This window comes from Coccomyxa subellipsoidea, assembly GCF_000258705.1.
Source record: "Coccomyxa subellipsoidea C-169, whole genome shotgun sequence".
NCBI lineage: Eukaryota > Viridiplantae > Chlorophyta > Trebouxiophyceae > Coccomyxaceae > Coccomyxa > Coccomyxa subellipsoidea.
The window spans coordinates 806852-828682 of record NW_005178023.1 but is presented as its reverse complement, the minus strand read 5'-3'; the positions used below and the strand labels follow the sequence as shown (position 1 = coordinate 828682).

General features: G+C 55.4%; 4 protein-coding genes across 4 annotated transcripts; 3 read left to right on the top strand and 1 right to left on the bottom strand.

Moving 5' to 3' along the window:
- Positions 1-1161: 1161 nt before the first annotated feature.
- On the top strand, positions 1162-4301 carry COCSUDRAFT_59635 (hypothetical protein; the record flags this gene model as incomplete). The annotated part of the gene is made up of 12 exons (XM_005643639.1): positions 1162-1170; positions 1306-1465; positions 1604-1669; positions 1782-1865; positions 1990-2061; positions 2228-2356; positions 2588-2656; positions 2813-2884; positions 3168-3254; positions 3477-3590; positions 3751-3897; positions 4225-4301. 12 exons carry the CDS (start codon positions 1162-1164, stop codon positions 4299-4301), a joined length of 1086 nt encoding a protein of 361 aa, XP_005643696.1.
- A 1666-nt stretch (positions 4302-5967) lies between these two features.
- Positions 5968-9729, top strand: COCSUDRAFT_67987 (hypothetical protein; the record flags this gene model as incomplete). Its single annotated transcript, XM_005643638.1, has 4 exons — positions 5968-6118; positions 6394-8348; positions 8658-8796; positions 9571-9729. Exons 1-4 carry the CDS (start codon positions 6068-6070, stop codon positions 9727-9729), a joined length of 2304 nt encoding a protein of 767 aa, XP_005643695.1. The 5' UTR covers positions 5968-6067.
- A 158-nt stretch (positions 9730-9887) lies between these two features.
- On the top strand, positions 9888-12491 carry COCSUDRAFT_67986 (hypothetical protein; the record flags this gene model as incomplete). The annotated part of the gene is made up of 7 exons (XM_005643637.1): positions 9888-9902; positions 10105-10281; positions 10580-10771; positions 11029-11149; positions 11369-11496; positions 11861-12104; positions 12400-12491. The coding sequence occupies 7 exons, from the start codon at positions 9888-9890 to the stop codon at positions 12489-12491; spliced, it is 969 nt and encodes a 322-aa protein (XP_005643694.1).
- Positions 12492-14131: 1640 nt separating this feature from the next.
- On the bottom strand, positions 14132-21043 carry COCSUDRAFT_59632 (hypothetical protein; the record flags this gene model as incomplete). Its single annotated transcript, XM_005643636.1, has 16 exons — positions 14132-14367; positions 14729-14882; positions 15068-15163; positions 15303-15627; positions 16042-16211; positions 16590-16838; positions 17124-17251; positions 17366-17457; positions 17584-17705; positions 17805-18045; positions 18314-18664; positions 18772-18819; positions 18979-19110; positions 19235-19334; positions 19519-20601; positions 20926-21043. The coding sequence occupies 16 exons, from the start codon at positions 21041-21043 to the stop codon at positions 14132-14134; spliced, it is 3645 nt and encodes a 1214-aa protein (XP_005643693.1).
- Positions 21044-21831: the final 788 nt, after the last annotated feature.

Below are 21831 nucleotides of genomic sequence, written 5' to 3'. Positions count from 1 at the left end.
AAAAGGAGCATCATGTATTTGCTCATCTGTTATCTTGTTGCAGGATGGTGCAAATCAGCTAGAAATCTTGCAGCGGACCTGTATGCTAATGTCACGAGCGCTGCCTGCTCCAAGCTCCTCTGCCTGTGTGTCAGAGCCTGGGCGCGCATCAGGGGTGGACAACTGCGAGACAGCTGGTGCTCCTAGGTCCTGTGCTGGCTGACTCAAATTCTGTGCAGCAGCCTTGATGTCATCGCTTGCTCTCCGTGCTGATAGGCTCGGCGCCTCACTTGCGCTGGTCGATTTGAGCTGAGCGAAGAAAGCTCTCATGCTGCTTTATGCCCTGTACTTGTTCTCCTCAGTCTGCAACAAAGTACTGCGGGTGCCATTTCAGTAATGTCCACTCCCTCTCAGAAGGGATCTCTGTGTCTTGGTCCCTGCACAGGTCGAGAAGAAATCTCGCCTCGGGAAGGCTTACAGCATTGCAGAATCGCTCCTTCGATATATCGGTTGCTCATTTATGAACATAGGACATGCATAGGACTGCCCAGCGTGTACGAGACACCGAAGCAGGCACAGCATGCAGTATAACTTATGTCAACACCGAGAAGATGAATTAAGCCCACGCCAGATTAATCTTACCAATTATGCTATAAACTAATTAATGTGTATATTGCTATCTCCGAAATGACGCGGAGGCTGAATTTGTTTTTGGGACCTGCTTAACGTTTAGATCATAGTTCCAGTTTCAGCTTCGAACGCGATCTTGATGCATGCAAGTCATATCAGCAGTAAATTGATTTATTCGATCAAATATCTTTCATTGACTTCTGATCACAACATTGGGGAAGATCGGTCAATGAACAAGTCTACGGACCCAGCTTCCCTCTCGCAGGAAGCCACCAGACAGATCCGTTGGAACATCCAAGAAGTGCGACCCACACTTTGCCGTGACCAAGAGATCAAGCCCACAAAAGCAGCTGATCGCGATCAAAACCACCTGATGAGAAGCATATAATTGGATCGGTAATAACAGGCAAGCTCACGACTTCAGGACGTCTCCTGGGTTCGATTTTCACTGCTAGAAGACTTGCTGCGACCACTTGAGAATGAAGGATGTGCAATTGTTCGCCGTGATATGCATGATGGTGAGCCTGGCGGGGACAGCCTCAGGTCGTGCTTATGGTGAAGGTGCGAGACAACGAACCGAGCACATGTTGAACTATGCAATCCGACTCCACCTCTTTTGTCGGATGCAACTCAGTCAATTAGGTCAAAGATTTGATCAGCAAATATATTCGCGCAGATACGTGGTCGCCTCGCCAGGGCAGGCTGCTGCACCAGTCGGTTGCGAACACATCAACGGCCTCGGCCGTCTCTCCTTCTCAGGCCCTCTCCAGCCTGACCAATTCGCCCACCGCATCAGGCGCTTCCAACGCTGGCACTGCCGCTGCTCTGGCAGCAGGGAGAGCAGCTGCTGCGGCAAGTGCTGCAGCTACAGCAATTAGTTCGGTCCTCCTGAAAACGCTTTGTTTTTAGTCGCATCCCAAGAAGAAAGGTTCTTGTTTGGGTTTGCGTGAATAGATCGCAACTCTTGTAGATGAATATCTCTGTGCTTGATCAGGCACGGATGGAGCTATCTCTGCAGCTATCAAGGCGGCAGCTGCAAGCGGGGCCGCACAAGCTGCAGGTTTGCTTCTCCACACCCAGAAATGTCCATGCTAAAAAGTAATGTTGTGTTTAATCAATGAGAACTTCCTTGCAATGATTGAGGCTGTGAACACTGTCCTTGCCCTGTGCAGCCGAGGCTGCCTTCAACGGCACAGCCACATCTGCAGCAGTTGCTGCTGCTGCCGCAGCAAGCCACACAGCCGCCGCTGCTGCAGGTATGTCGACACATTTCCACGAGGAAGATTGCACGGGGCTCAATCTCACCAAAAATTGCATCTTCGCTTGCTCTGCGTATATGCTGGTGGGCACTGCTGACGGCCTTGTCTGTGTGTGGGATAGCTGCCCTGCAAGGCGATGCGGGTGTAGCCAGTGCACAGGCCGCAGCTGCTGGAGAGTCTGCAGCTACTGCAGGTCAGTCCGTCACCTCTGAACCTTCCCCTTGCACCACAAGTGAAGCAGGCTGCACTGTGCTGCTGGATCAGAATATAATGGTGTTCACAAGGGCGTCCCCTAACAGACGGATGGCATGCTGTTTCTAAGCCGATGTCACAAAATTGAGTGTGAGATTGTGCTGCAGCTGTGGCTGCCGGTTTGTCTGGCGCCTCGTCAGCGGCAGCCGGTGACATCACCGCTGCTGCGTCCACAAGCCAGAAGGCGTCAGTCAATGGTGCCGGTCCCCTTGAGGGTGGCAGCAAGGCCGTCACAGGTGAGTAAGCATACAACGCCCACCTCCTTCTGGTACTTTGAGATTGTACTACGCACTTTTCTGCCAAGAGGCAAGGTGCGCCCTGCGGACAAGCTGCAATTAAAGGCTGCCACAATCCTATCCCTTCTGATAATTCAAGAGAAGCACAGGCAGTAGGGCTGCTGTCAATTTATATGGTTTCTTGCCAGTCAAATGGCACAGGCATTGATCAATTTGTAATCTCCTGCGCAGACGAAGCAGCGGCAGCTGCCAAGAAAGATGCCTCTACCAGCGCCACAGTTTCCAAGAGTTCTGCTGCAGGTCGGCTCCTTACCATATGGACCCATGCCCTTAAGCCATGACCACCCCAGATCACATCGATTTCGTTACCTCTGCCAATCCTCAGAGCTCAATGCTCCATCTTACAAGTCACTCCAATGCTTAATGCTGGTTTTATGCGTGCCCGTGGATTTGCAGGCGCAGCGGCAGCGGCCAACGGCGCAGTGAGTTCCACTGCGGCGGGCGGAGGCTCCTTTGCAAGCGCAACAGGTGCAACAAATTTGCCGCGATTCATTTGTATGCAATGTGATCGTTTGTGTTTCTGGGCCAGAGGTGTCTTTTATATGGCACACATTGCATAAGAATGTGAGAGGCAGCCCTTTCTCCACACTACGCGACTGATGGTGGCTCGCTCTGCCTTGTAAGTCTTGCAGTCACGTTTGCTTTGTTGCTACATAAGTGAGCAAGAGAAACACCCAAAGCTGCAGCCACCCCAAATAGGTGGTATTTAGTCACCACCACGACTGTGAGATTCCTTTCACTTCTGTGACAGGCGGCAGCGGCCAGGACGCCCAGATCAATGCAGCCGGCACTCAAGGCGCCAGTTCAGGCGCTGCTGCAGAGCAGGCTGCCAGCTCAGGTAACGGGTGCTCTCTCATGTATGGGAATGCATGCGTGAAGGAATGTTGCACTGCGCACAACAGTCACCTTCCTAGACAAGGTGATGGTGGTGATCAGCCCGGTGGGCGAGGAGCATCCTCTCTCTTGGCATGCTACGCATTTGGCTTTTTGCAATGGGGATTGTATACATGCAATAAAGAAATCATTCAGTGACCGAACATTGCTGTTTCTTTTCTTGCAGCGGCGACGACGGTTGCAGCCGACAGGGCAGTGACAAACGTGAACGCCAGCAGACGGGGCGGCACGGCCACTTCTGTGGCTGTGGGAAACAAAAATGCAGCTGGTTCTGCTGCAGGTACATACCCTAACATGCTCACATGTTCATGAGGCATAGGCACGCCGTGCTGGTTGTCGACACGTCTGTGTCAGTGTGCTCTGGTCTGCGATTATTATGCAATGTTGGGAGAAATCTGGAGGAGACCAGCACACAATCTGAGGAGGCATCTGTGATGCAGCGGCCACCAAGGGCTCAGCGGAAGGCTCGGCGGCAGCTGCCGGGCGGCTGCCGAGTGTGGCAGCATCTGCCACAAGCAAAGGAGCGGCTACGGGCGCGTCGTCCACTCAAGACACTGCATCATCGGCAGCCGCCAACAGAGTAGCAGGTGAGGCATTAAGCGCGAATCCACATTCTTCAAGGGGCAGAAGAGCCATGATGGCGCAGTTGTGCACAGCTTCTTCAATGCACATCGCATGTTTCTTATGCCTTTCAAACCCGGGTTTTCAACACTGCCATCTGCAGTGCTAGCAGTGCACTGCATTGCTCGGATATGCACCAAAAGCAGGTCAGATAATTTATACAGCTGTGGGCTGTATAAGGTAGAGACTTGAGCAGATTTTGCAAATTAGTAATGTCAGTGCATGCAACAGTACATGCAGAGATTGGGAAGTAATGGCCATTGGAAGGTGCCAAGGCAGCTGGTGGTTTGCAGGTGCCTCCACTGCAGCCTCTGGTGGTGCAGACAGCTCCTCGGGCACCACAATCCCCAATTTTCCAATTGGAGGTTGAGTACTATGTGAAGCCAATAAATCTTGCGAATCTGCAGCCATTGTCACAACTACAATATATCATTCCCGTCTTGCTTGTCAACTATGCAGAGCCACCAGATGTCGACAATTTATTTAGAGTTGGTATATGCTGGAAATCTGCTGTAGCGCTGAGGTCTCAATATCTTGTCATTGCCACCAATGTCCACATTTTCAGCAAGAATCAATTATTTTGCTAGGATTGCCCATTTTCTGAAGCATCCCCATTAGCAGTGCCATGGCTGTCCTTCAGCACCCCAACCCATGTCTCTTCTGGGACGACTGCTGCCCACTTTGGCATGTAATCAATACTGAAGTTCTTCATAGCGCCCAGAATTGCTGTTCGCTTCTCCTCAGTGATATCCATTGAAGTGTCTCCACTGCTGGTGCCAGTTGATGATGTCACAACAACCTGGCAGCCATTGCCATAATGCTTCTCAGCCCCACATAAAAATCAGACGGTGGCAAGCGCATGCTCATTGACCGAGACTCAGCAAATTTGACATGTGTACAGTATCATTCAAATGTCATTAAGCCGAACCATGGCCAGGGAATACCTTGGGCAGGGACTGTGCTCTGCTGTGCTGTTGCTGACAATGGCCTAAGCTTGAAGCAGAACTGTTTCTGTCCTCCCTTACAGCTGCACCATCGCTGATTGTTGGAGTGCCCCATCCAGCAAAGTCCACTGGCTGGCAACCATTGCTCAATGCTCTAGCTGTTGCTGCCAGTGTGGCCACATCCACTGGTGACGCCGTGCTTCCTGCAATGGCGTCAACAAGTAGTCGTCCATAGGAGATCACATCATGCAGCAAATTTGCTGCGATTTCATGCGAGCCACCTCAGGACATCATTATCGTCATCGGCATGGTGACTTGCGTGATTGAATTCAGTCTTTCACCTGGCTCTGCAGGTGTATCGGCGCATGTTACGCCCCGGGCCTCTTGAGCCAACCTGGCTAGGTGAGCGGCTGTCCTATTATCCAAACCTGATTGAGGCACTTGTGCATCGATGCCGTTGGCTTTTCCATTTCCTTCACACAATTGCAATCACAAAGATAAGCTGCTTCGTCAATGGTGTTTAATTCATACTGCAATTGAGGCAGAAGAAGCAAGCGCTCTGTAACTGTCGTGTGACGTAGACACACACCTTCGTGAGAATGCTGAGGATCATTTGGATTTTCCTCGGTATCCAAAGGCTCATACCCTGACGTTGCTGCATCATCGTCTGCAACGCAAGCCTTGCTTCACGGGTGTATTCTCCAAAGGCGGATAGCGATCACTTCTGAAAGCATGCCGAGTATCTGCAGCATAGACTTCAACAAATGATATCCTGCATATCAGATTGATTTTACTGTACCTTCGGATGTATCGCTGCTGTTGGAGGCATCAATGCTGTGGGCATCAACAACTTCATCTTCTGTTTGTCCCATGACGTGCAGGAGTAAAAACACTTTCTCGGGACACTGATAATATTGGTAGATCACAATAAAACTACGGTGACGTATTTGTTAATTTGCCTTCGTGATCGTCACATAAAGTGTGTTGGAATGCATTTTCCAAGGAAAGGCAGCCTAGAATGACTAAGCACTTGCTGCAATGTCCACATACGAAGCTTGTGGAGGGACATCCAATGTGCAATAATTGACAATGCACAATGAGAACTTCCATGCATTTTGGGAAGATGCATGGCACGCTCGATCAGCTCTCCTGTGAAGCCTCTTCATGCCCTCTTTGAAATTACCATCGCACGATGAGCAAGGCACAAAATAAAAAGGATCTTGCTGAGGCAGGGCGTAGAAAGGTACGCAAAACAATTCTATAATTTTTACACATCTCACTTCTGTGGGTGACATTCAAGATTAGTCCCTGTAGGGTGCGAAATCAATGGCACTTGACACTTGTCCTCCTAAGTTTGCGTTATGTGATACGACAGGACCTCCAAAGCCTTTCTGGTGTATAGATAGATTTCATCAGAAAGGTCTAAACATGGCAAGCAAAAATGTGTCTCAAGTCTCTTTTGTAACATTGCGTGGGCTGCCTGTTCTTAGTCTTGAAGGGGCCTTCATTGTGGTGCAGCTCGAGGCTTTCCGCAAGCAGAAAGCCGAGGGGAAATCCAAGGCACCCAAGGGGGCCCCTCCTGACATTGCCCCAGCTGCGGACAGCCCCAGCCCCAGGAAGGCCCTGCCTAAGCAACCACCTCCACCACCGCACCAGGGATCTGGGGCTCTTGCTCCGCAGAGCAATGTAGACCTTGCAGACACCAGGGCTGTGCGACAAAGGAGCGGCAGCAAAGATGAGGAACCACAGCAGGAGGGTCCTTCTGGACGGGGCCCAGGAGCAAGCTCCCAAAGCATCCCATTCAGCCTCTCATCCCCTGATGTGGGGCAGCAGAATGCTGACACAGCTTTGGGGAAAGCCAGCATAGCTCCTCCTGCCACATCCAGCTCAGCCGCAGCAGCCGCAGCCACTGGCAGCCATGCATATGCGCCGGCAGCTTCTACGTCTACTCTCCAGCAGACCAGGCCTCCACGGGCCGCAAGGGGCCTCCTGTTTGGCGCCCTGCCTACACCGCCACCACTGCCGTTGCCCCCGCCACCTCCTCAGTTCAACTTCAGGGCGTCCCAACCGCCTCCAGTCTCGGCACCCACCAAGGACAGCCCACAGGGAGACCGGGGCAGAGAAGAGTCCACCCAGAGCAGCAGCAGCAGCAGCAGTGACAGCAAACAGCTGCGTGAGCTGCCAGCTGCGGAAGCAAGAGCGAAGCCTGCATCTGCAGAGGAGCACAGTCAGGAAAAAACAGTACAGAGGAGCAGTGCACAGCTGGAAAGGGATCCCTTTGGCAGCCTCTTCCGCGCTCCAGACCGGCCGCAGCAGTCGCCACCGCAGCCCAGCAGCAGCCGTTCTGGCCAGACCGCGCCAGCAGGCCCATCAGGGCTGGACTCGCCTCCCCCTGGGGCCTCAGCTCTGCAGCCTTCAGCCACCTCAGCGGAGGGTGCCTCTCCGCAAAGAGAACACCAAGGAGACACGCCAGCCTCAGCTGGCATGGTGACTGCAGTTGCTTCAGCAGAGAGTGGGCCACTTTCGGAGTCTATTGCGATACGCGCGGCCAACGGCTATGCAGCGCTGTCTGACGGCTATTTGTCTCCTTCGCGGCTGGAGGAAGCGACGCCCTCGCCAGGCAGGCAGCCGGAGCCAGATCAGGTGGAGGTGCTGCCAGTCAGTCGCAGCGCGGGTCTGAACAGGCTTGACAGCGCCTCTCCCGCGCCGTCTGGCAGGACCTCGGAAGCTGCCGCGCCAGCTTCACCGCGGCTGCGGCCCCTGCAAGGGCCCAGCAGTTCAAATGGGTACTCCGCACTGTCAGACGGCTACATCGGGAGGAGCCCAGGCGGCAATGAAAAGGCGGATAGCAACGGAAACCATTCCAATGGCGGCTTGAAACCCGGGGAAGGAGGCTGGCTCGGGGATCGAGGAAGTCCTTATGGCGCTGGGGCTGGGACATCTGCAGCAAAGCAGGCTGCGCAGACAGGCAAGGCAGGCAGCAGCTTTGCGGACCTGTTTGACGCAGTTCTGTCCGACAACAAGGGGTCGAGGAAGCCGCACTCATTCAGCCCGAGCCGCGGCACCGGCAGCAATGCGGCAGCGGTAGCACAGGAGCCGCCGCCGCCTCCACAGCATGCCACCTCAGGCAGCGCAGACACCCATACACCATCAGCGCCTGCTTGGCAGCAGCACACTGCCAGTGCTGCCACATCCTGGCCCAGGACATCAGGGCCGCCACCGCCGCAGTTGCAGCCGTCCGCGTCCGTCTCGGACGAAATTGCGCCGCTCGGGCGGCGGGCACCGGGAGACGCGGACACAGACACCGGCAGCAGGTTGGCCGAGGGGGCTCTAGACGTTTCCGGCCCCGCGAGTGCCCCCAGGGCGAACGGGGGGACCTCAGGGTTTGACCCCTGGGCGAGGCCGTCTCCGCCGCCGTCCTCCGGGGAGCCGCGCAGCGTTGGGCCGGGGAGCAACGACGGCGGGCGCGCCAGGTGTGTACCTAAATTCCTGTTCCTTTGGAATCAGGCAGTTCTGCTCGTTGATAATCTGGCCTGCACAATCACCATCAAGCATCAATCGCTCAATCGAGAAGGGCCGAAGCTTTTGTGCCCACCCTGTGCCTCTGCAAAGCAAAGCAAAAAGAGCCCAGAACAAAGCCTTTGAGCAATGCCTGCTTGAAGATCTGTCCCCTGATTGCTTCAGTATCTGTCCCCCAATGCCCTCTACGGGCGCATGGCGCACCCTTGTTACAGCATGCCTGGCAGATATGGTTAAGTAACAGGCCTGGCTTGGGCATGCAGGTTTGCTGCGCTGCAGCAGCACATAGACGAGCTGACGCGTGAAAAGTACGAGATGCTGCGCGGCATGGCCGGCCAGCGCAAGGTCACCGAGAGCCTCGAGGACGAAAACCAGAAAATTGCGGACGACTTCAATCGCCAGGTGCGGCCGCCTTCAGGATTTGTCTCAGCCTCAATGCTGCAGTATCCTTGGCGGCGCCATCACAGAAATGACCTGGCATGACCTAACCAAGATAGACACCTTTGCATCAGAGTTGTTGGTATGCTTGTGGCTGGCAGGTTCGGGCAGCCTTCAATGCTCTCGATGCCTTAGCACTGCTGGCCATGTTCAACTGAAGAGTATAGAATAGGCCTGGTGTTCTCAACTGAAGAGAATACCTGGCGTGGCCTATTCTCTGCAGCTGAGCGCCGCTATCAATGCAAGAACATTGAATCCCATGCATCTTTGTAGTTGGTATGCTGTGCCAAGAGGAATGTAGGTCACCTGACGGCTTCTGAGCCGGGAAAGACGTTTGAATGACCTGCAAGCTCCCGGAAAAGAGCCATACGTACATTCCTCGCAGAGGCAATAATGAGGTTGAGACGGTGCTAATGGAGAGCATTTTGGGGTTGGCTGTCAGCATGGGCACGTCTGTTCCCACAGTAAATTTTAGAGGCAGACTGGTGATTTGAACGAATCTGTCAGAGGATTTTCCTGCGCTATTTGGGCGATCATGACCGACCATGTTGTCAATGGCCCCGGGTGGCGGGGGCCGGTATAAATACAAAGCCCTCGATTGATTAGGTCTTGCTTTGATCTGGCGAGTCCATCAAGGGGTAGGATTGTGGCAGCCTTTACTTGCGAGTCGCCTGCAGGACGCACCTTGCCTCTTGGCAGGCAACGCGTGTAATGAATGTTTTCGATGCGGTTGTGCAGGCGGGCCAGGTGGGCGCGCTGGGGAAGCAGGTGGAGCAGCTGAGGGCGGAGGTTGACGCGCAGCGAATGGCGCTGGCGGCCATCGCGGCCGAACGCGACGCCGCGCGATCCTCCGCAGCCGACTCCTCCCAGCGCCTTGAGGCGCGCCCTTACTCTTGACAGTAAAATTTGGCATTTGCATGCACCATGCGCACGATCTAGTAGCCACACCAGCGTGGTAAAAGAGGTCTCTCCAAAGGTCTTCATACCAACACTTTAGAACAAAAGCACAGAAGCTTTCTTGATGCCTCGATGTTGCCCAAAGCCTATTGTCGGTGATGCGCGGCTGCTGCGTCCCCTAAGTCGGGGCGCAGCGGTGATTGAGGTCCTTGCCCACCCATGAGAGAGGACACACGGTACCCACAGAGCAATTCTACATTGGCCATGCACTTTGTTTACCAAACCTGCATTACCGTACATGACACTTTGACCGTGGTTGTGCACAGATGAATGAAGATATCCTCTGACGGCTGACATGGGTGGGAATGCGCGCAGAGGCTGGCGGCTGAGGTGGTGGAGTTGGAAGAGCGGCTGCTGCGCGCTAGGAGCAACGAACTGCGCGCCGAGAAGGAGGCCGCCCAGCAGGCGCATGCCGCGCGCCGCGCGCAGTCGGCCGCGCAGTCTGCGCAGCTCGAGCGCGGCAGCCTCCAGTCCATCATTGATACCCTCCAGGTGCGCCCTGCCTCACCCTGCACTCCCGCCCGCCTCCGCACAACTGATGCAACGTGTGCTCTGTAGCTTCACTAATCGCCTGCTTAGCTACCACCTCAAAGCCGGCATTAGCTTTACTATATTGCTCAGTTCGCCCCAAGGCACTGCAGGACAAAGCTGTTGATTGATTCGTGGCTTTCAGTCTTTAGGAGTTGCCGTGCGGCAGCATATTGCGCCACATGAACAGGCTACTGCAGGATGTTTGCTGGGACTCATGGTACATATAATGCCTGACGGCGGCTGCTGCTGAGACACGCAGGAGGAGAAGCGCAGCCTGCACGTGAAGCTCAGGAAGGCGGTGCTGGGCGAGCGGCTGCGCGCGGAGCAGCCACCCAAGGACGCCTCAACGCAGACCACCGCCACATCAGCCGCCTCCCCATCCAAGACCGCCGCTGCCGCCCCTGCCACCCCCAGGCAGCGCAGCGCACTGCTCGATGACGCTCCTTCAATGGTGTGTGCCTCTGCTGCATTTGCTGGCTGCAACGCCCCCTGCTTCCAGAACACGGTAGCCTTTGAACAGGGGGGGCCCTCACCAGCTGCCATGCAAGTGGCACCTTAGGGTCCAGTGGGATGTAGGATTGCAATGGCGTGTTTGCCAAATAAGGCCACATGTTTGGGGGGGGCTCTCTGCATCTTCTCACTGTGGGGGGTCACACCTTATATGGTGGTTGGACACACGTGCATGATATGCTTTTCCCTATCCCACAGGTTGCGCCCAGTGTGCGGATGGCTCAGGAAGCGCTGGATGCGCACGCATCTGAAGACGGTCTCTCTGATGAGCCGCTCTCCGCTGCTCTCTGCCACCTGCTGCCACCGCTTGTCTACCAAGGTAATAATTTCTCCTCTTTCCGCAAGGGACAGGCATTAGGTCTTGTCGGTCTTTCATCAAGCAGAGACTCACCTCCAGGCCAGGCATTGGGAGTGCCCAAATTGAAATGTGTGCAGGGAGTGTATCAGAGCTGCCTGCAGCTGCAAGAAGGCGCACTGGACTGAGGAGAGGGCGTCAGTAGTCTCGCGGTTAATGATCGGCGTGGTTTGCTATGAGCAGGCGGTGTGGCGGGGAATGCTGCGGAGCTGATCGTGCAGGAGCGCGCGGCCTTGTCAAACATTCACGCCATGCTAGCGACGCTGGAGTCGCAGCAGCGCTCTCTGCTCTCCAGCCTGCATGCCAAGGAGGTGGGCTGCTGCCATGATCCCTGCTTTCCCCCATGTCTATCAAGCAGCTTGCAAGTATGCAGCCTGAATGGCAATGCTGGTCATCTGTCAAATGTTTATGTGGCCTTCTGCCCTGATATTTCACAATTAGAAAGCTGGGTTGAGCGAGATGTCTGCAGTATTGAAAGGGAAACACGACCAGTTTCTGTCGTCGGCAAATGCAGGATACTGTACTGTATCAGGAACAAGGAAGCCCCAACATGCAAGAGTATATCAACTTGATGCCGCAACGGCTGGCATGTCCAACATGATTGCTCACTTGAGTGTTGCAACAGCCCAACTTAACACCGCCGCGTTCGAGTATGCATGTTGTTGTGGTGTGCAGGAGGAGAGCAGGGAGCTGGGCACCGAGAACGCGGAGCTGCGCAGCCGCCTGGAAGCTGCGCAGCAGAGGCTGGAGCTGGCGGTCTCGCGTTCCACCTTCGTGGCAGCCGCCCCGCAGCCGCAGGCAGCTGCTTCGGAGCCCGCAGAAGCCGCGGCCGCGTGCGGCGGCCGACGGCAGCTGTTTACGGAGTCGGCGCCCTCGACGCCGGCGCAGCCTCTCCGGCGACCCCTGCGTGCTCCCAAGGGTGTGTTATTTAAGCAAATTTTGTTTTACCTTAATTGTTTTAGTTTGTGCGCTAGCTGCTGATGTGAAGGATGTGCATCTTCGAGAATGCCTGCATTGCTGGGGCACCTGCTTGCTCGAGGACCACACTCCTGATGTTCACTGTCACTTTGTGCAGCACCCCAAATTGGAGATTCACAGGTTTGCCGCGTTGCACCTGCCCTTGTACAGCAGCAAGCGCAAAGTAGTACACCATTATAAATGGTTGTGATTGGCGTGCGTTTTGCCCGCTGATGGTAATGGTGGTCTGTGCGCAGCAGAGGAGCCAAGGCGAGGAGCTTTGAATTGGGTGCTGGAGTTCCTGGTGCCCCATCCACAGACCTCGCAGAGGATCGGCCAGTTTGGCTGATGCACTGCAGCCCATGCCGTTGCCAGAATTAAATCTTGTGCTTATTGTCAAAGCATTTGTGTGTCAGGTGGTATCACATTGTCTGTCTGTTCACAATATTGGCGGTATGAAAGATTGAGGTCGGCAGCTGGCACAGAATGCGCCTCGTTTCCTCATACAATGTACATGTCAGGCTCGCATTAGAAGTAGCATTGTAGTTCACAAGGAGCCATCTTTCTGGCTGTCCAAGCTGTACTAAAAAGCCAGCATGTAATTTTCTGGTACCTGTGACGCTGTGATGCACGAATCCAGTGCGATCAGTTGCCTTGCTCGCAACTGTGTGTTTGCATCCCATGCACCATAAGTTTCCCAGGGGCCCTGTATGTCCGCTGTCAATCGTTATGGATGCATAAGCAGGCATGCATTGAACAATCTCATAGTGGTGCCTGTATCTTGTGAAAGCAGTGCTTGACGTAAAAAAAAATACAGCCAGTAGCTTTCAGAAGGCTTCCATCTTATACTGCCCATTATCTGTCCCATCCCGATTTACACTGATATCATCAATGCCAATTGCACCTATCCCTTGTGCCCGTATATACTTGCCACTTGTTCACGTGCAACTGAGTTCTACAGCAGGCAAGCAATACCTCATTTATGCGCATTCATGCAGAGAGCATTCCTGAAGAAATTTGTTTCTTCTTGCATGCGTGCTTATGCCAGCAATCTTGATACGAAATCGACAAAAAAGTTTGGGCAGGAGCTCCTCTCAGTACAGGAGTGCCCGAACAAATTTAAGCCTTAATGCCTGCTTGCAAGATGAGCTGAAAGCAGAAAATTGAACAATGCTCCTGACAAGGAATGTCAGTATATGCCGCTGCTCAAATTCTCCTTCACTGCTGAACATGTCACACATATTTGTAGCTACTTAGGTGCACCTTGACTGACACTTGCTTAGCTAGCCATATAAGAGCAGTAATTATGCACAACTTTGAGCCTCTCTAACCTGCGATAGCTTTTGATGTGTGACTTTGCAGCCCCTTGGGACGGCTGCAAACTCACAGGGGAGCCTCAGAGCTGACAGTCCAACTAGCTGAAACTCAGCAAGCGATCACAGCTCGCCATTCCCTCTGGATGTTCAAAACCCCTCTTTGTATTCTGGTACGCATTGATCCTGGAACCCGCATCGGCCAGGCTTTTGGTGTATCTACCTATCACGCTTTAGCTACTCAACAACCAGTCTCTCACCACGCAACCAACAGTCCCATTGATTCACAGCGCCCACCCAAACTCCCAGACCCTTTTCTTGATAAAATTGTCTCAACCAGAGATATGCCATCCCTGCTACACCTATTCCTATTCCACAGCTCCTTGGCTCTGGCTCGGTCTTAGCGCACACCTTTCAGGAAATTGTGCTCGTCCCACAGGGAATCTGCAGCCCCCTAGGCGGCGCCTTGCGCAAGGGTGAGGCCAAGGGAGTGCCTTTGAGACATCCTCCGCATGCCATGGAATATTTAGAGCCCCCTAGGCTGCGCCTTGAATAGAAGTGGGGCCACGTGAGGCCTCCTGCGCATGCCATAGGGCGCAGCCCCCTAGGCCGCGCCCTGCGCAGGGATGAAGCCGCGTGAGGCCTCCTGTGCACGCCATAAGGTATTTGCAGCCCCCTAGGCGGCGCCCTGCGCAGGGGTGAGGCCGAGGGAGTCGCGCAGAGCGCGCAGGCCCTCAACGCACTGTCGCCCCAGAGTGGGCACAGCCATGACATCCATCAGAGCCGCGTCCAGTCCCATGGCCGACACAAGCGCGGCCGCGCGCGCCGTCACGGCGTTGTCATCCTCCATCATCGTCAGCAGCATCAGCTGGATCTCCCTCGACGCCCCCAGCTCGTGCGCCGTCATAAAGCCTGCATGCAAAGGTGGGTGGGAAATTCAATGCCTGTTTGGATGGAGCCTAGAATACAGGTAGCCCTATATGCTGAAGGCTGATATGCAGATAGGGATGCACAAGGGGATACCAGCAGCACTCAAATGCAGGAAGTTGGGAGAAGCAAAGTATGATTCCCTGCAATCAGATGTTTCGATTTTGTGCATGTGCAGCGAGTTGATGGTCATGCTGTTGTCTTACCACTAAACAACATGCTTTTTAACCAAGGCCAAGTCTGAGCGCCATGCAAGTTTGACAGAATGGGAAGGACGTGGCACAGAAACACGAGCAAGGTCGAGAGCCACGCATGGCTAGGCAATGGGAAGGGATGTGAGACGCACGTCGATGGCTGTTGAGGAGGACGTCCTGCGAGCGCGCCAGGTGCTGGGGGATGACGTAGGCGCTCGCGTCGCCCTTCGCGCCGGCCTGCAGTGGAGGCAGCCCGGGCGCGCCCGCCGGCACAGCAGCCGCCATGTACTGCTGCAGCCCCTGCGCCTGTGAGCAGGACAGGGCTAAGCCAGCGGTGGGGAAAGTCAGCAATGACATGAACGATGACTTACAAGGACCGGCAGCCCTGGCCAAGTGCACCCATGTGCATACAGAAAGGTCCAACATCACCCACTGCCATGCTCAAGTGTTGCATTGGGACGGCAAGCGTTCTTGCACGGATTTGTGGGCACATGGGCCAGGCCTTCCTTCTCCACCGAGAGCTCTTCTCTTGCAGCTGTATATGTCAAGCGCGCTGACAAGGGGCCCGCGCCGCACTCGGATTGGCCCTCGACAGGCACAGAATAGAAGACATGGTTTCTTCCGAGATTGCCGACAAGCCGAAGAGGAGGTTACAGCATTTACCTTACAACGTGTGTTCAATGGAAGAAAATTTGGAGCAGATGTCGCAGAGTACAGCCCACTCACCGTGGGGGGCGTGGACGCGGTGGTCTCGGAGTTGTTGGAGTCGCCGGGGGAGGGTCGCTGGAAGCTCTCGCCCGCGTCTGCCGGCGGCTTCCCGGCAGCTGCCGCGGCGGCGCCTGGGAACGCCCTCGGGGACGGCTGCTGCCCCCGGAGGGCCCCCCGCTGCTGCAGCTGGGGCTGCGGCGGGGGGTGCTGGCGCGCGTGGCGCTGCGCCTGGCGGTGGGCATCCTCAACGGATCGCAGGCCGGCTTCGTGCTGCTTGAGGGAGGGCGCCTGGAACGCATTGGTGCGCACCGCGGCGACCATCTCAAGCCGCATCGCAAACAGCCTGCGCCAGAGAGCCCAGGGAAAATCATTAGAAGTCATTGGAAAAGCCAAAGATTTGACTTTCCCACCCCGGGAAACGCCACATGGGCAGGTGACCAGCTTGTGGCAGGCGCAGCTGCAGACATGCAGAACTCCAGAAACTCAATACTCAGCAAACATGTGTCCCAAATAACCACCTGGGCCATGACTTGAGTAAACTAACATGCAGATGCAAACTAAAAGCAATAGTACGCATGCAGAAGGAATTATCTGACCCACTTGTTGCCAGACTGTCAAACAGGAGGACAGACAGCACCCTGTGCATGCGTACTACCGTCAAGCCTCTCACTTCTGAAGGATGGCAACAACAAAAATTAGTACTGTTGATAGGGAAGTCTTTGTTGTGATAGATCCAAAGTGTAAGGGTGCTCTGTACCTGGCCAGCTCGATGAATTGGAGGCCCTTGGAGAGGAGAGCTTTTTCAGAGGGGTTGATGGCGGCGGCTCTCTGGAAGCGGGCCTTGACAACCGCGTACAGCTGCTTGGCGTCGCGCTGCTGCAGCTCCCCCACAAACGCCTGATACTCATTCGCCAGCACGTGCTTCGGCTGCACCCATGTAGAGAACTGTAAGCATCACCTTGACGATAAAAACCAAGCATCTTATCGGGGTGCTCAACCTAATAACCACAGGTAGCCCTGCACATGGGCATCATCAAGAGCCAAGACCACCTCCATTATCGAAAGACAGCATTAAGAATCTATCGTGTGGGACAGGGCATGGGAATCTACATCTAATATCAAGGTCAAGACTACGCGTCACTCTCCACCACCGGCCTTCCTGATCACATTTTTCACTTCTAAAACACTTGGATGGGTTAGATATAGCTCCCCTTGAAAAAGGGTGCACGTGGGCCCGGAGAACAGCTACTCTTTTCCGCATTTGTGTCCTGCATTTCCAGGGTGTCATGAGAGGGCAGTGTGCACCTGCACGCCCTTGGCGGCGAGCGCGGCGGAGTCCTGCACAGCGGCGGCCCACTCGGCGCCGCGGCCCTGTGAGATCATGCGCTCCCCGAGGGCCGCCCAGCGCAGGAAGTGCACCTGCGCCTTGAGCGTCAGGATGACGCCCTCCGTGGTGGCGCTGCACATATCCCTCAGCTGCCGCGCGCATTCCTCTGGCTCTGCGCCGGCCGCCACCAGCGCCTCCAGCTGCCTCTCGTACTCCAGCCCCTTTTCCTGTGCCACATTGATAGCCACTTAAAGGTGGGTGCATTCATCAATATACCTCCAATAACCCCTAACACATTTTTTAAGTTGTTGCATGTGACAGTCTGACCAGCTATACAAGTGCGCACTTGCAAGGGAACGACGGGGTTCTTGACTGACTTCATCCATGCAAGGGGACAGCTGGCCACTCTGCTGACAAGAAGCAGGATGTATCCTTCAAACTTGCAATGTATATGATACAAACTGATGATCTCCTTCAGTGTAGTAGCGAGTGCACAGGCTGGGCCCGCTCACCACGAACATCTTGGCCAGGCGTTTCCTGGAGGCAACCTGCTTGCGCAGGTCGGCAGAGGACTCGCCGCCCTCCTGCGCCTGGCTCTCAATGCTGGCCCTCAATGCCAGCGCAAACGCCCGCGCAGCATCTGTTCCATGCATCCACCACACATCATCAGCACCTTCTGTCCATCCATGTGCTCGCCTTCGACATGGTCATAGTGGGTGACCAGAGGTGTTGTGTGCATGGGACAATATGGCACCTGACAGGTCGCTGGATGGATCTGTGCCTGCCGCGACGGCGGTCGCTGCAGGAGTTGATGCCTGACCTTTCTGTCTGCTTGCCGGCTTGCGCCTGCAATGGCAGAATGCACCATCAGCACGTATTCTGCATGTACTGATGAGGAATGGAAGCATGCTAACACAAAACCAAACCCTTGTACGGAGGCCCTGTCAGGAGATACAATGGTAAAAGGCGTACTCTGACAGTTGTGCCTGGTGGGAGCTGATTGTGGCGGGTGCGGCATGAGACGGCGTTTCAAGAGGAGCATTGCCAGTCTTTGGCGCCACCGCAGGCTTGTCCACCGGCAGAGGTGGAGCTTCCTACAGGACAACTTGACAATCAGCTCCGGTTTGCATTGCTCAGTACCGTTTGCTTGTGCAACAATGGCTGAATGTAACTCGGATGACGGGGGTACTGACCGGGGGCAGTGCAGCCGAGGCTTGCTGCACGAAGCCAGCAGCCTTGTCTGCATTTGGGCCGGAGGCTGGCGCCATGGCCTCAGACGGGGCAGCCGGCTCTGGCTTGCGAGCTTGAGAGGGCGCGGCCGGAGAGCTTCTGCGACCAGTCCTCTCCTGTTCAGCTGACTGCCTGTCTCGCCTGCGCTCTTGAGAGGTATCGCGGCTGCGGCGCTCGCTCTGGCGAGGCCTTTCGCGTGAAGGGCTGCAGCGCACCACAATCACCCATCAGTCCTCGTCTCAGTCCGGGCTTTTGCAACATGTCTTAACAGAGGAGAGTTTTCCAGCACCGCGACAAAGATAAACCCGCGTTGTCTGCCCTCTGCCCATGGGATAAGTTGAAAATTTTCAACACGCAGCCCGTGCATGGCAGCAGTGCGCCACATGTACAGCTCTTTACAATATGGACCTGTGCTTGAAGCACCAGGACGAGCGCACGAGAAAATGCTGACAGGAGGAATGACTTCACGCACCTGCGCGTGCGCCGCCCGGTGCGCGAACGGTCCCGCTCGCGCCGGCGCTCGTCCGCGGCGCGGCTTTGGCTGCGCGTGCGCGTGCGGGCCGGGGCCCGGCGGCTGGCGCTGCGATCCCGGCTGCGGCTGCGGCGGCTGTAATCGTATGACTGGCAACCGCTGCCGCGCTGCCTGACTTCCCTCCGGCGGCGTTCTTCCTGCCTCTCCTTCTCTCTTTGCCTCTCCCTTTCCCGCTCGATGCCCCTCTGACGGCGCTCCTCCTCGATGGAGAGCCCCCGATCCAACGTCCTGTCTCGCCGGCGGCAATTGTCCTCGGCCTGCCTTCCATCAGTCCGCTCCTTGCTTCGCTGCCTGCATGGGAGCAAATCACACGAGTGCTCATCACCTGATGTTTGGCTTTGTAGTTACGGAGTCATATCAGCAGAACTGCAGCTTGTTGATAAGCGCTGTGTGCCCACCTGCTGGAGTACTTCCAGTTGTGCATCTTGTAGTACTCATCACTGCGCCTGCACAAACGAACAAAAGAACCTTTAACACTTTCTTAGAAGGAGAGAGCACATACTTATTGCATGCTCTCGCCAAATTGCTGAGCATGCAACATACCACAGTGTCAGCCCACAAAGCAGCGGAAACTGCCTCATCCATGATCTGAAAGGATGACCCACCGTCGGAGCCGGTGATCCTCATCGTCTCGCCTCCTCTCACTGTCCTGGGCGTGAGGCCTCTGTCGATCCCTGCCGTCCCTGCTTGACCCCCGGGGATAACGCAACTCTGCCTCCGGTGTACGCCTGGATCCCCTTGCAATGCAATTTTCCCAATGTTAGCTGATGGACACTCACATGCACCTAGTGAGAATCCTCTGTGCACACTTTGGATGTCTGCGCTCATAATACAGCATGTGCAATGTGATGCAAAGCTCACCTTTCCCGCTCCCGCGCTTCGAGCGCGTCCTGAAGACCTCTCTCTCCCTTGATCTCGCCATCCTCTCTCACACTGTCGAGCCGATCCATGGCCACTTCACCTGTGATGCAACTCAGAACTGTCAGAATCTGGACATGCAGGTGGACATTTATGCATGAAGTCATTCATGCAATGCGGCTGAGATGCGAACACAGGAGTCCTCTCGTTCAATGTAATCAGAGGACCTGTACTGCAAAGGGGGTCTCACTGCAATCAACAGATCCTTCAATGAAACGGCAGCCCACCTGCAGGAGCAGGCTTTTGGCGCTTTGGAGACGGCCCGCAGACCTCCTGGGCGGCGCGCTTGCCCCCAGAGAGGGAGTCCTTGCTGGGGCTGCTCCTCTTGGGCCCACCCGGCAGCAGGGGCATGCCAGACAGGCTGCTGGAGTGGTCGCTGCTGGAGGTGTCACTGTCGGAGGAGGATGACTCGCTTGAGGATGAGCTGTCATCCGAGCTGCTGGAGGATGACGATGAGTCATCCCTGGAGCCGCTGCCGGCCGGCAGCGACTTGCCGAGGAGCTGCGCGGCGGCTCCGCCTGCTGCCGCCGGGGCGGCAGCTACGGCCGCATCTGCGACCTGTGGGCCGCCCTCAGACTGCGCATGCGCAGGTTTGGAGCCAGCCTTAGCTTCCGCAGATGCGCCCTCGCCTGACACTGCAGGCTGCTGCTGCTGAATGCTGGGAGCCGCATGTTGGACTGCAGCGGAGGTCCCGGCAGCCTCAGTAGGTTCGGCCACCTCCCCAACTGATAGTGCTGGGGGCCCACTGGGCTTCTCCAGAGGCACGGCCTGCTGCACGTCGTTGCAGCTTCCAGCAGGGGAAGGTGGGTCCTGGTTAGGCGGCGTGGTGGGCTCAGGATCGCACGCCTCTGGGGACAGGGCAGCAGCAGCGCCGAGCTGCTGACTGGAGCCTGACGGGGCGGCTGCCTCCTGTGCTGCAGCTGACTTGGGCCTGCCCACATCCTGCTCTGGGCCTCTTTGCCCCTCCTCGGCCAACTTGCTGGCCAGCAACCACTGATGGAAGTCCATCGGAGCCTCTGCGTCTGTGCGCGCCTGCTCTGCCTGGCTGGGCTCCGGCGCGTGCGCGGCTCTTGCTGCTGGGATATGTTCCCCTCCATCTTGCTCCAAAGGTCCCTGATGGCGTGCCTGCAATGCTGGCTTGGGCTGCGCCTGCAGTGGTGAGGATTGCCGCAACGCTGCAGGCGTGTGGTTGCCGTTGGTCCCAGGCCTTCCCATGTTGCGTGGCAAGGGTTCCGGGATCCTGAGCAGGGCCTCTGGCAGAGGCTGCAGGGGCTTCTTGAGCAGCTTCTTCGTCTTCTTGACAAGCGCATCTGCGCAGGCATGACAGCTGAGCCCCAGACATCATTGCAAGTAGGACTTGACAAGTAGTGGGATGCACAATACCTTGCAAGAAAATATTGTACTGGACAAATTCCTCATTGAACAAGCCAATATTTGAAGGCATGTCGAGCTGCCTCACCGATTTTGTTCACAAATTCTGGCAAAGGCGCAGAAGGTGGAGGAGTAGCTGCACAACAAGACATGGTATTTCAGCAAATCTGTTGAAATTCATACAAGCTTTGCAGGTAACTCAAGAGCGCATCATCGCCAATATCACGTTTCAAATATTGTCAGATGTGGAGCTTTGTACTCACCTGCTTTTGGCAAAGCAACTTGCTTCCCCCCGATCTTGATCCTGAACTTGGGCTTTGCTGTGGCGCTTCCAGCCAATTTAATGGCTGCCGCACCCTGATCGCTTAGATGATTACTCATCGGTTCTCGTGGGCCTGTCAAGCTCGTGTTCTGCATGTCCTGCCACTGTGTGTCTGGCCATGCATGTGCTGGCTTGGCTGCAGCCAGTGGCTTTTGCAGCATGATCCCACAGAAGCCTGCCATGCCGGCAGTGAGGACTCCCTGTCAACGTGACATTTCGCTTCAGTTGCGAGCAGCTACCCAAGTCCCACCACATTCCACTCCCTGAGGCAGCTCAGGTCTAGAAGCTTCGATGTGCAGGTTATTTTGTCTGACCAATAAAAAGGGATGGTGGTAATTGATATAACACATCAGGCAAGAACAATATGATGTGCAAAAGAGGTCGAAATGCCAGCACATTGTGCCTTGACCTTGGCAAGTCGAGGCAAAGATTTGAGCGAGAAGCGTGAAAGAGGCTACCTGAGCGGATGTGAGATGTCACATGCTCTGCAAATGTCCACTTGTCACCCCTGCACGCGGCAATCCAGCCTTGGAGGTCCTGTCAGGAGCACTTGCCCATGACAGGGCCTTTTGATAGGTGTCATACACCTCCTAGTGTCGTGATACAGCCTGTAAGCGTTAAAATAGGCCCCAATAATGAGTGATCACAACAAAATCACTGAAACCATCCCCCCGCCATACTAAGGAACCTTCTCGAAATTGCCTCGGTTACCATTCCAGCTCAGGCCAAGGTCCCCCTAATCGCCATTTTGTCACCAAATTCTCAAGCTTTGAAGTAAAAAGACCACTTGCATTGCTACATACAATGGCATCGAAGCTCCTCTTCAACACTCCCCACAAGATGGCCT